The 13,488-nt window shown below is 32.7% G+C and overlaps 2 protein-coding genes across 8 annotated transcripts in view; both read right to left on the bottom strand.

Moving 5' to 3' along the window:
• Positions 1-733: 733 nt before the first annotated feature.
• On the bottom strand, positions 734-7,989 carry LOC109537035. 3 transcript variants are annotated; one of them, XR_007281410.1, is made up of 4 exons: positions 7,391-7,989; positions 2,998-3,295; positions 2,033-2,736; positions 734-1,652 (listed from the first exon to the last, which is right to left on the bottom strand). XR_007281410.1 is itself a non-coding variant. In XM_019903552.2 (2 exons), the coding sequence occupies exons 1-2, from the start codon at positions 7,636-7,638 to the stop codon at positions 3,070-3,072; spliced, it is 474 nt and encodes a 157-aa protein (XP_019759111.1). In that variant the 5' UTR covers positions 7,639-7,968; the 3' UTR covers positions 2,682-3,069. The 3 variants fall into 3 exon arrangements, 1 of the variants encoding a protein (XP_019759111.1); XR_007281409.1 differs by having other exon boundaries at positions 2,033-3,295; positions 7,391-7,550; positions 7,701-7,989; XM_019903552.2 differs by lacking the exon at positions 734-1,652 and having other exon boundaries at positions 2,682-3,295; positions 7,391-7,968.
• Positions 7,990-9,111: 1,122 nt separating this feature from the next.
• Positions 9,112-13,488, bottom strand: part of LOC109537036 (G-protein coupled receptor dmsr-1) — a 39,454-nt gene continuing 35,077 nt past the window's right edge. For all 5 annotated transcript variants that reach the window (XM_048666076.1, XM_048666075.1, XM_048666077.1 and 2 more), the window contains exon 3: positions 9,112-9,584. In XM_048666076.1, coding sequence (XP_048522033.1) covers positions 9,382-9,584 — 203 coding nt within the window. In that variant the 3' untranslated portion in view covers positions 9,112-9,381. The remainder of the gene's footprint in view (positions 9,585-13,488) is intronic.

The raw sequence follows: 13,488 nt of genomic DNA, 5'->3' as shown, positions 1-13,488 counted from the left end.
GACAAAAACTATTAAAAAATATGTATAAATACAAGCTTCAAAATGCAAATTCCTGACGAAACTGGTGGTTATAAATCCAGAAAACTATTGTTCTTGAAAACAACTCCCAGTTTCACTTGTTAGTGTTCACTTGTTATACGCTAATTATGATTTATGCTAATGAATAAATACATTGGTACCTATATAATATAATATAAATTATTACTAAGTAAATCCGACTTAAAATTTTAGTCAACTTATAGTTACAGTCCTTACAATAACAAACAATTGTGGAATAATTTGAAATGCGTGAAAGAGTTCGCAAAACTTAAGTCCCTTGCAACTGTACATTTTACAATTAAATCTTAACCAAAGTAATAATAAACTAACATTCATTAAATGACCTGAAAAGAACAATCTGCAATCAGACTTCACTTTTATGATCAACGCCTTTGGATTAATCCCTTAATTAACTATTGATAGAATTAACATTGAACATAACTATTATACAAAAGAGTAATAAGAATATCTACATAAGTACACCAACGAGCTTATTTAAAGTAGTAAAAACAGATACTATTATACTTGACATAATTTTGCAGGATTGTTCGACTAGACTGTAGTAAACGTACATGTACATTTATCTCTTAATGACTAGAATACAGCCGAATACATGGTATTAAAGTCCGGGAGTTGTGGAATATGATGTATTCAGTATTTCTGGGCTAGAAAGCGGTGAAATTCATTTTATATACAGGAAATTTCACCTTAACAGTAAAATGTATGTAAGTTACATAAAGTAAAAACAAATACGGGGTTCAAATTTTAACGGCCTTGTGCGTTATATATACATTAATGTTGTGATATGCTTTTTTATAGCATTACGTAACTTTTTGAGCTCAAATATTTGAAATTGTTGACAAAAAAGATACTCTCACATTAATTTACTAATGTAATATTTGAAACGAAAGAGAGCAAATGGCTAGAGGCACGCAAGTGATATTGAAAAAAATTGCGACAAAAAGGTCGTACCGAAGAAATATTAATAAACTGTCACTATATACGCAAATGTTCAAAATTATACACATTCCTACAGCATTGACCAAATAATTTTGAAAAACATTCAAACCAAACTAAAATATGCTTTATTGCCACAGAAAAGTTCAACTGCATTTCATGGATAAAGCGAATCACCCATAAGAATGTAGACTCAAAGTAAAACAATACAACGTATAACACATACAATACAAGTGAACAAGACTAATCAAAGCAACCAATAATCAGTTTCACAATAAATTGAACATTCTTAAAATTACTTTGAAACCATCAAAACGCACATGCATACAAATCACAGACACGAAATGTAACGAAAACAAATGAACGTGAAAATTACAGCACCACGACCAAATAAAAAGTAAAATACTGAAAAGCTTAACTCCGAATCACTCGACATTATACTGAGGCAACTCAACAATGGAATTAAAAACACAATGTCGCAACGACATGGAAAAACGGAATAAAAAAACCATAGCAAAGAATGGATTCAACAAATCCTTAAACAACATAAGCAAAACAAACAAATACTTTAATCCCGGTACTAAGCAAACTGTTTCAACACGTACATGAAAACAGGCTGCATGAAATAATAGGAAAACGTGAATCGATGGTTCTCTCTGGAATAATAAAATAAAAAATTAGCGTGCTTGCTCATTTTGCCTCCGAGAATTGCACCTAAGTCTCATATTCAAATTTCGCTTTCTGGGTCAAAACTACTCGAATTTCCTCACTCATGTTGATATGACTGAAGCGAATTTTCAATTCTCTATCCAACGATGCCAAAACGAATTATGTGGAATTAAAAGTGATGGAAAAACGCGATTCCCCACAAAATTCTACGAAGGAAAGTTGATAGTATAAGAATTATCTACAAGTTAACCGTATTTTCTTTAACTTTGAGCCCGATTGGACCGTTAACTAGTCAGTTACGAAAATACGCATCAATAACATCCCTGTTTTTGTTTTAGTTGGCGCAGCGTGTATAGTGATGACTTACTTACAAGACCAAGAACTAGTAGAAGAATCAAAATATTTTCTGCAATATGCAGACGACACTGTACTTATCACCCATAACAAGCCACACAAACACCTTGTATATAAAACATATCAAATTTTTAGTTCAGCAATTGAATAGAATTTAACCAAAAAACCGGTACAAACACGGAATTCTTTATCAAATCGTCTAACAATAACAGGAAAATTCGCATGGTTTTTATGAAGAGGCCAAAGTAAATAGCATAAGCCGCATAAAAAATCCATGTGTAAACTAAACATAATATTTTCTTTCACTTGAAATAACAGAATTAAGCAGTAGCATTAAGTACTGCGTATATGCAGAGTCCAGTTAAAACGGACAAAAACAATTCTTGGAAATACCGAGAGCAAACTTTGTCTTATACTTTCAAATATTTCGCAAGAATGTTGGACGAAAATTTATTAATATTCCATTAAAAACGATGTGCTCTTTTCTTGATGGAAGTTTTTTTGTTTTTCGGTAAACACTGGGATTCGTCGAAGTGTTGTCTCCTTTCATACTCACACATAATTTATAATCTGCCAACCCCCATAAATCCAAAGTTAATGATCAAAGTAGGGCAATAATACACCCTAATAAGTGGCACGTGATTCAACCGCACTTTGTTATACGTCAGTGAGTCGTCGATTATCGGTGTTTATTGTGATCTTACGAAGACTAATCACCTGGAATTGACGCCTTTGTTACGTGTTTCTTCTTACTGGGAATTTAAGCGCCATCCAAACGACACAATAATGTAATAATTGGATTTAATACAACAAAAAACCTACTAATTACTGATCGGTAATAGTGCGCGTTTTATCAATTATGGTAAATAGATAATGGAAAAAGTGCTTGTTGCACTTACAAGCGGAACGTCTAGTAGACATACCAACAAACTCATCTTTTTTCTTCTGCAATACTGATACTAGCACAAAAACACTTACATTTCCAGAATAATGTACAATGTTTCAGCATTATCGGCGTTCCACTTTCAATAAGCATTCGTAAAAAATGCTTCACTTCGTTCTATCACAACGGTCCAGCATTTCGTATAACGATGCGGTTTCCTTGGTTTGTGGCCTGGAACAGCCACATTCAGTGTGATTTGGCATCATAATGAATTTGTTCTCGATTCTAGTGGAATCATAACGTTGATATTCGAATTTAATGCAAACGGGATTCGTTTTGCTGGCTACGCAAAATTCTGCAACATTTGGACAACAGCCACCAGAAGATCGACATCTGAAAATCGCATGTAAGATTGATTAAAATGTATAAAATTTTTAAAAGTTAAGGAAAAAATGCTGGCAAAAGTTTTGGTAAAATTGAAAAAATTTACGAACTGGATAAATTCTAATTGCCGCGAGATTTTTAGGTTGTAATTGAAGCATTATCTAGTCGAAATATTTGTCTACTCCTCCGTGTTTTTGAAAAAATTAGATTCTTTATAACGAACATTACATCTTAACACTGTTTTTCAATTATTCGAGAATCTTTTTTATTTACAGGATGATCTAAAAAATCGACTTTTTAGCTTTGCAGTCATCATTTGTTTCCGATTGAATCCATTTTCGAAATGTGATATTTCACCTTTCAATTAAATTGAAGCTTAATTTCATAAATTTCATTAATTCCTGCCACCAAATTATAAATAATTTTGCCTTAAGTCGACTACATAGACCAAAAAGAAATTTTTGTGATCACTGCTTCATAATATGAGACATAATTTATGCATTTGTTGTTGAAATAAAATAAAAATTGTTTTTTTTTTCATGAGGAACTTTGAGAAATTTTACATTGTTTAATTTTCCACCATGTAGGAGCTTTATCTGTAGTATTTAATTTAATGCAAAAACAGGGACTGGCGGACAAAAAATTCGGATAGGTAACGATTTAAATAAAAATCAAACCGCCTATGACAATCAGAACTTATCCAGTTTCAAACTTACGGCAAATTTGGCCGCAAAAAGTTCATTTTGTTGAGCAGTTTCATTAATTATCAACCACCCTGTATTAAGCCTAACTTATGTATACAGGGAGTCTTAATTAAAACACTGTTGTATAAGCTAGCGCCACATAATTATAAAATGTTTCTTCATTCACCTCAAAATACAAGGCGAGCCAAAATCATATTATACAAGCAAAAATCAGATAAAAAGATCCATGTTTATGAAACACAACGCGAGCGAGATACAAATATTTTTCACAACTACATGCACATTCTGTTTGCTGTTCGTTTTTTCTTCTGCTTTTATTTTAATTTATGTTATTTGAATTGTATTCAGTTTTGCTCTTGCAAATTTTTGATCTAATTTTTTTAAGTAAGGACAGACTTGGAGACAGACAATGCAAATGGCAAAAAGTTTCTAAATTGAATTAAATTAAAATGTTTAGTTCTTCATTCGCTCTCAAAAAAGAATATTGCGCGATGAAAAGTGGCGATGAATGGCTAGAACAAATTACATTCTGTAAATTGCAGTAGCGTCTAATCATGCAGTAGTATGAAAATTGTTTCAAACATCCAGTTTGCAAACTTATTTTTACAAGAATATTTGGCTTATTTTTGGAGGTAGAATATGAATATTAAAGTTATGTAATCACTTGATGGAAATTCCTGCCAAATTTAATTAATAGGCAGTAAAAACTATATAAATTGCGGAATAACGACCCCAAAATGTGCCATTAAGGTATGGTCAACGAATGCTTTTATGGGTTGAAATGAGACTCGATTAGGATTAGACTTAAACTAATTGCTCTAGGAATCAACCGGCTAAAATGGCATGGCATTTAAATGCTAATTAAGTCGAAATTAAATACTGCCTCTCCCAGCTTTGCCTGTCCAAAAGGGACACTAAAATGCCGAAGGATAATACTTGAATGAGATAGAATCCAGTTAACAAGCTGGATAAATGCAAATTAAAGGTCATCTATGGGATATCAGCTATTTCCATTTAATTCCATCCAGTGAATTAAATTCTGCTATTTTACAATATGTGCAGCCAATTGTGTTTTTTTATGAGACGAGGCGATTCATGAGAAAAGAAAATTAAAATCTCCGTCTAAGACATAAATGATTTCCACGCCCGGCAGGAAAAGCCTTAATTAATTAAAATATTCTAATAACTCAATTCCCAGAGTTAAACTTTCAATTAATACGAGAAAACTCGGGTATTCATATTTACGATACTCTAGAGCGCGTTTTCCTTTAATTTGCACTGTAGTAGGGGTATTTTCCAAATATACTCACTATTGGAAATTAGAGGTAAAAGCAATTTCCAATTACACCAAAACACTCAATACTAGACCCATGTTTTACTTACATCTACATATACTTTCACAAATGACGAAATTAATTTCGCGAAATAATTCCTTATTTAACTTGAGGTTGACTCCGGTAATTTCAATAAGAGAACCGAAATAAGCTTGTTTATTCACTAAAGTAATATGAAAGGGGTCGAAGTGAATTCAAATCTCAAAAGTTACTGGTGAAGCGTTGTAAATTATTATTTACTACTTAATTAGTAGTTATCAATATTAATTCAAATGAAGAATATGCTGACTCGATTTTCAGTCAAATTCAAACCTGCGATAATTCATTAATCGTTGGAAATTCTGGAGAAGTGAAAAGAATATATTTGCGTAAAATTATATAAATACCGTATGTAAAAATATAGATAAAAACTGTAAAGAAAATATTGTTGTAAAGTTGACCCCACAGACACTGTCTTGAGTAAACATAATTTAATTTAAAACACTGTGTTCCATGAAATACTTTCTTGCACGAAGAGACCTATTCTGTATAAAAAAGAAAAAATATATTAAAATACTGAGAAAACTCATAAAAGTGTATACATTTTTTGTGTGGGTTTTTACATAAATGAACTGTAAATATATTTCATTCTTAATTCGCGATCTTCTGAGATTTTAATTCGAAATTGGCTTCGATTGAATCTCGTTTAGCATATTTTAAAGTTTTGTGTCACAGCTGAAATAAACCTACAAGAAACCAAAAAAATGAAGTAAAAAATACAGCAATTTAGTTTCTAAATACGGTGTCATTTTAATAGTTTTTAGATCGATAAAATGATAGAAACCATATTTGCTGTGGTAATTGGCCAGTGGACAAAGTGATCAACTTTTTTGTATCATGAAACGTGCTTCAGAAGTTATCTTGGAAAATTTCGTAAACATAGTCTCAATCCAGCGTGTACGAAGCCAAGCATTTCAACATGTATACAGAGTGGTCTCCGTTAGCCGACAAATATTTTTTCTCAAGCATTGAATACCAGAGCAACTGGAAAAATGATATTAAAAATATTCTTTTTTTTCTACACGGCTCGATTCTTGAAATATACACGAAGCTAAGAGAGCCAAGAACAGTTTTCTTTTGAGTGAACTCAAGCTTTTTCTTCAGAGTGTACTCAATCAGGTTTATCGAAACAAACTCACGATTTGAAGTTAAAAAATTTGTGAATTTATTTTCAAAAATGCGTAGTACAAGCACATATTTTTTCATATGTCGCAAGCAAGCAATATTCGGCCGATAAAGTCTTATAGGGTCAAATACCGTGCTTATACCAGTACTTTTATAGTTAAAAATACACGTGGCAGAATTTAAACCAAAAACTACGACAAAAGTTAGCTTAACTTAAGCGTAAGAGTGCTTTACTAATGAGTGAACACTCACATGTTATTTCGTATGTTAACATTTTTTACTTATTGTCTCAGGACAGATTGTAAACAAATAAAAAGGGTTAATAAAAAAAAATTAAGCGTAATCCTGAGTTGCAAATCCGTAACTTTTGTACTCGACGCTTTTCTTAAAATTTACAGTGATTTAAATCAAGCTCTCTATAATAATAATAAACTCTCTATAATTATATAATTCAAACTAGTGTAGGTAATTCAGCAACCTGGTTGATCATTAAACTATGTGATTTCGTGTGATTGCATTGCTTCGGAATATTAAAATTTTGAATCACAAAAGTAGAATTTTTCTGAAACTAGATAGATTCAAAAAAATATTAAGAGCTGATTTTGGACGCAAATTAAATGCTAATTCTAGTAAAGTGGAAGCGCTGAGCGTAGTTATAATCGTATTAGCAATAATTAAATGTATGTGGCCGAAAAAACCCACAGCTCCCACACTATTTATTTTTTCAGAACATGATATTTTCACTAGACAAAATATTGTTCTCAACAAGAAATCCAACACTCATCGACTAAAGTAGACCACTCTGTATACATATTCAAAAGCCTTAGTTTGACATCATTTCTATATGAAATTTTTCTAGAAAAATATCTCAAAGAATGATCCACTAATCATAAAACACTTACCGATGAAGTATAAAATCCTTATTAGAGATAACATAACCGCTATTGGTTGTGTTAACAAGATCCTCATTCAGTCGGAACATTTCCGGCCACGGTTTGGCGCATTCAAATGCCGAACACTGATCAAATTCACTATCACTCAGATCGATATCAGCATTTTGAGCTGAAAGAAAATGCCCTTTCAAATTGACGAAAATAATCCTTATAACCAAACTCATTAGATTAACATTTGTCCACAAGTTCAAGCGCATTGTTTACTTTAAACTTCAATTCGGTTCACATTAATCACTGGCTCTCGGCTAATGAACATTACCTGATGCATGGGTAAAACATTAAAATGCAAAAACGTGTCCGTATACAATATGGCGTCCAACAGAAGCAAAATAAACCAAATCTCAATAAAACAGGCAACATTTTTACGGTTTCTTTCAATTCGCACAACCACTCTTTACTGGTTCACTGTCTTCACTGAACACTTTATCTGTTGTTTTCTGATAAACAACTATTTGTATCAATTTCACGTCCATCTCAATGATGGATATTCTAATAATAAATTGGAAATATCGAAATGATTACTGGAAACGATCGCATAAGTTGAAGTTGAATCACAGGAAAAATTCGTCCGGGAAAATTTTCTAAACTAGAATAAGTACAAATTTTATTCTTTTTAATATGTGAGCATTTTTGTTATAAATTTTGATAAATATACAGGGTGATCTATAAATATACCGACAAGCTTTTTTAAAGGAGTTTAAAACAAGCAAAAACATGAGGCAGCAAATGCAGCTTCTTTGAGATACAGAGTGTCGAACTTATAATTTTTTTCCAGCTCTTACGAAACAGTGCAGACATTAATTCATAATTTTTCAAAAGACTCGAAAGCCATAGTTGATACCAAAAAAATTGTAGCAAGTTTTTAAATTGAACAAAAAATTTACGAAACTCTCATCCGACTTCAGTCGCCCATTGGGCTTATGTTTAGGAAGCAAAAGTCGTTCATGTGCACAAGAACATTACATAAGAATTAAAAAGTGAAATACAATATAAAGTGTTCCATTATGAAAAATGGTATTTTCTGCGTTGAAACTTTTCTGATTGATCTGATGGCTTTGAAACAAATAATACCTCTGTCCTTAAGACATCCTGTATAAAACTTATAAAAAATAATAATAATTGTCCAAAAAAATCCAATCGCGTGCATGCTACAAAAGAGAAGCCTAGATTTGGTGCTCGGATTATTTCCATTACCAATAGAATAAATTCGAAACATTTTCCATAGACAATTCATTGCCCAGATAATTAAGTAAAAGCGGGAACTAAATTGAATAATTAATACTATTCATTTTCAATGGCTTACAGAAGGGAAGCTTCAAATTTGACTTCAACTTGGGAGTTATTAAGCCTCTACAACAAAACTTTTCCTATAGATAATGGGATCTAAGGAAATTTGAGACAGAATATTTTACGAAGGCTTTAAATGGGTATTAAGCTTTTAGCAAACTGAGAGTTTCATATAATAATGCACACTAATGGCAACTGCAGTCGCAGGTTGCACTGTTATTGCCATTAACTAATGAAATATCAATTTGTGGAAACTTTGCATTCTCTGGATGATAAACGATCAGCAAAATAATTGCTTGCGTCGCTATTTAATGGAGGGATGTGTGTTATTCGTAAGCAAACTTTTCAACGATTTTAGGTCGAAAGTCGCGCATAAAACCAGCTCAGTTTCAACGCTTTATTCGCCGATTAAAGTTATTTACAGCAAAATATAAAAATGACTCTCCTTATCAATATTTCCTGCTCTTTTAACTTGCCTCCAATCCAATTAGCCCGTTACAGACAGCTCTTCTCACCATTTACTTGGCTTAGTAAACTGTATTTATATAACGCAAATCAAAACAGGAACATGTTTCAAATGTGCAAAGACAAACGTTGTTAAGTAGTGCCTCCAATAGAGTCAAAATATTTGTTTCATCCGCATTTTTCAACTGCTATACCAACGACATCTTCGTTTCGATACCGTTGTCTTCCTGGACTTTTTTTGGTAATGGGCGTTTGATCCACATCAGCCAGTCCACTATCTGTCTGATGTTGAACATTTCCTCAAAAGTGGCCCGGAATTGCCGAGACATTGTGCAGTAGAGAATGAAGTTGATGGAGGAGTTGATTAAGGCCACAATGTCCATAATTTCGCCTGAAACAACAAAAAATCTTATGTGGACCTTGAGACAAAGTTTAAAACTTATATATATTGTACGTTGCTCATAAAGTGGATGGTTAATTTTTCATGATAAAAACCTGATTAGGATCCAAGTTTGGCATGAAAAGGCTCTAAAAGGTTCGCATAGCAAGCACTTTTACACACGTTAAATTATAATTATATTCTCAAAGCTTTCCAATGTCCCATTATGAACCAAGAGGAGCAGTATTAAAATTATTCTTACTTATCTCTTTATTAGCTTATTAACAAAGCAGGTGTAAGCCGAAATTGCTTCGTGAAGATTGATGACTGGCGGGTATTAGCTTGGGGTGGATGCGTCTTGTTACCGAAAAAAATAAATAACTCCGACCTATGATAATGAAAAAAAGTCGTACGTTTTAAGAAACCTCAGAGGTCTAGTAAACTCTTATCTGCCACACGATGCCCTGACATGAATAAAGACTAATCGCGCAAAATTTTCCGCATAAAGGAAAATATATTGGCGGCAAATAAAAAATGGACCATTCTAGTTGAATATTCAACTAGCATTACTCGGTTCGGGGAAATTTATGGCCCCCGAAAAGGCTTGGGCAGTGTGAAAAATACTTTTCAGTTATCGAGCAATCGATTACTGACTGAAAATGATGACTGGAAAGTATTCGTTATCCTTGCCTAACAATGAGATCGCGTTAATTGAAACTGTTTCTTCGAAAAATGAATTCGCATTTACAGTGCATTGAAGGTGGTAGATGATTTAATGGCGCAGCTTGGTACTTGAATTAAAGTTATTTTAATATACATCTGTATGATTTCTTTTTTTTTTATTTTGGTATAAACTGCCTGAATAAAACATTATGAATAATATATTTTTATTGGATCGGCAGACATTGAGGCCTTATGACCAATACTTACAAAAACAGTAAATACATCTGATGTTAGTTTTATTTATCGATACTGTGAATCAAATAATACCTAATAACAAAGTGTTGATCAATGTGCATCAACATTTGGCTGATGGAGATTATTTTTTGGAGAAACCTATTCTTAACATAATCGAAAATAGCCTTTCTACAAGCGCCCGAAGAATATCTAATCGTGATCACATTAGTCGAATGAATGAGTGCAGAACCTTTCCAAATTTTGGTTTCACCAATTTCACATACAATCTGTTTAAAATTTACAACTGTGTAAGCTCGACAGCAGGCTTATAGAGCGATAGTTTTCAACACTCTTCGGATCCCTATGCTTAAATAGAGGTTTCATGAAGCCAACTTTCCTCGATCGATTGGGGAAATATTCCAAACCATAAAATTATTTATATTAAATTAAGCAGACCACTTAGTACTTAGACATATATCCTGACTATAATAACTGGGATGTSATTATCCTCASAAGTTTTTTATATTTTTTTTTTGTAAAGCGACTGTTCGGCTTGGCAAGATTTTTGATCTTKTAGGACACAACAGTAGTCTTTCTTTAGAGAACTTCAACTTCAACTAGCAAAAATCTTCGAATTCGGTCAAGAGGAAAAAAGAGAAATGCCCCAGGATCTCAAGTCTACCCATCCTGATCATCCCCAAGTTAATCCTATGAAAATTCGTTCTTCTTCAAAGATTTTGCAAACTTTGATAGCTATGGCCATGAGGTCTCGGGACACCCTGTATATTACAAATGTTTTTTTTTCATCCATTTGTTGTGTGCACTAAGAAGCACTGGCTTGTTTCGTACCAACGCCCAACGAATATTATTTATTTCTACAGAAACACGTTTATTAAACCGATTTCTTAAGCTTGAATTTAATAACACTTTAATGACTGGCTGATGCAAAAGTACCCGATTTGATTAGTTCAAAATGTTGCGTTGGCTTTGAAAAGYAAAATTAGATTGATATTTAAAMGRRAAGTAGTACATTTTATGCAGAAAACKTAGAGAATTATTTTACTTTACTATTTTTATTAAYGTAYCTKAAGAGAATAAAAACCAATATATCAGAAAAACCTTCAAGTATCGAGAATAATTCTTTGGTTTTGGTAYTGATCTCGACCAAAGGCGGATCTATGGGGGTYATCAAAAACGACGCTTGTGAGCTGAAAAGTTACTTAGCTCGTTCCGTTGGCGAGAAAAACGCACTTTTGTTTTTTGGACCAATTTGGTACGAGAAAGTTAAATTTTTGAAGAGAAGCAAGCGACAACATAAATCATACACAAAACCGTCCAAATTCCAATAAAAACGACGATTGTTTGCTGAAAAGTTGCTTAGCTCGTTTCGTTGGCGAGAAAAACACAYTTTTGTTTTTTGGACYAATTTGGTACGACAAAGTTAAATTTCCSAAGAGAAGCAAGCGACAAGATTCTTSCTCATTTTGCTTCCGAGAAATGAAYAAAACCGGGACGSAAAACATGAAATTTTGGCATWATCTTGCACATAARTGTCTGATATTGAAATTTCKCTTTCTGGGTCAAAACTACTCAAATTTTCTCTCATGTTGTTATSACTGAACTGAATTTTCAATTCTCATCCTCATCTCATCAAGTCCATATTAGAAAAAGAATTACAAATCMATTCGACTCAAATTTCAGTTTTCCCCGAATTCTCTAATTGCCAAATTTCTTTACCCTACTTTAACCCACTTTGTAACCCTTATGGTGTACGCGATCTGTATTTCAAGTTTAACTCAATTTTACATTCTTTCAAGTTTAAACACAAAGCCGGTCTTTATGCCATTGATCAAAGAGATATTTTCCGAAATTTCAGGTTCTTGTCGGAGGCGGAATATGAAAACACATCAAGAACGAAAAGGGGGAAACAAAAATTAATAAAGGGCAAATACAATTAAGTATACGAATGTGGATGATGCTGAATCCAAACTGCTAACATTTCGGTAATATTCACTAATTTTATTCTACCAAATTAAGTCGAGCGGATTCCTTTGATAATTTACTCAATATACCGGAGTAATGAAGGAGTTGAACATAAGAGAAAACAATACAACAGGGATAGAAAAAACATCTTTTAGATCTTCTGTCGGCATAACCAAATTCCTCTAACAGTCATCAAGTATTTATTGCGTTCCCGTTGCTTGCCAATCGTCCAAGTAACATTTCTTGCTCCAAAAAGTAGGTTGTGAAAACAAACAGTCGAAGCATGTGAAATTTAAGAATCGGAAGACTAACATGGCAAAGTAAAAAAACGCAATTGGAAACAATTCGAACTCTTAATCATTAAAATTTGAGTGATTTATCGAATGAAGCTTTCAGAATCTGCCTGAAGCTGTTCTGCAATTCTAAAATCGGAAATGAGTTCGTTCATGGTAAACAGATTTGTCATTGTCGTTTAAAGTTAAGTTCGATTGAAAATCATTGCATACATTGAAAGCCGACGTCTTCTGTTTGAATTTATCAGATCAAGTAAAGACCAAACTCATGCACGAGGTGGAAATTGAAACAAATTGCAAATTCTAGTAAGAAATGATTGGCTTTTTTCAAACGTCGATCTATTTGAATATATTTAAAGAGTAGTGTCATAGTATGTAGACAGCAAAAAGTTTTTATGTGCTTTTATACCTAAATAAAATATTCTAGCTATTAGTTTTTCAAATTGAAACTAATTTATATTCTTCAGCTTGGGATTTTATATGCTTATTTGGCATGGTACTGGATATAAATAAAGTAGATGCTTGGCGCGCCAGCAAATTAATAAGTTGGTAGACATCAGGCAGCTGTGATGCTCTTTCGATTTTCATTTTCAACTTGATTTAAATAGACGGAATTTCAATATGAACAGTAAACTTTAGCTTGTTATTGGGATTTAACTTAAGTTCATAATTCATCTCGTGCTAAACTTTGAAACTCTAATAATGCATAGCGAATAATCGGCTGAGGAAGTCCATTAATAAAA

This window comes from Dendroctonus ponderosae, unplaced genomic scaffold (genome assembly GCF_020466585.1).
Source record: "Dendroctonus ponderosae isolate FM_Combo_2020 unplaced genomic scaffold, Dpon_F_20191213v2 Dpon_F_20191213_4, whole genome shotgun sequence".
NCBI lineage: Eukaryota > Metazoa > Arthropoda > Insecta > Coleoptera > Curculionidae > Dendroctonus > Dendroctonus ponderosae.
The sequence above is the reverse complement of the archived record's forward strand: the minus strand, read 5'-3'. Positions and strand labels throughout refer to the sequence as shown.

What these genes read in the sequence shown, in the direction of transcription:
- LOC109537035 (XM_019903552.2), bottom strand. Translation starts at nt 7,638, where the DNA reads ATGCGCTTGAACTTGTGGACAAATGTTAATCTAATGAGTTTGGTTATA. An exon ending in AAGGATTTTATACTTCATCG is followed by an intron (nt 3,296 to 7,390) that starts GTAAGTGTTTTA and finishes TGCGATTTTCAG; the next exon opens with ATGTCGATCTTCTGGTGGCT.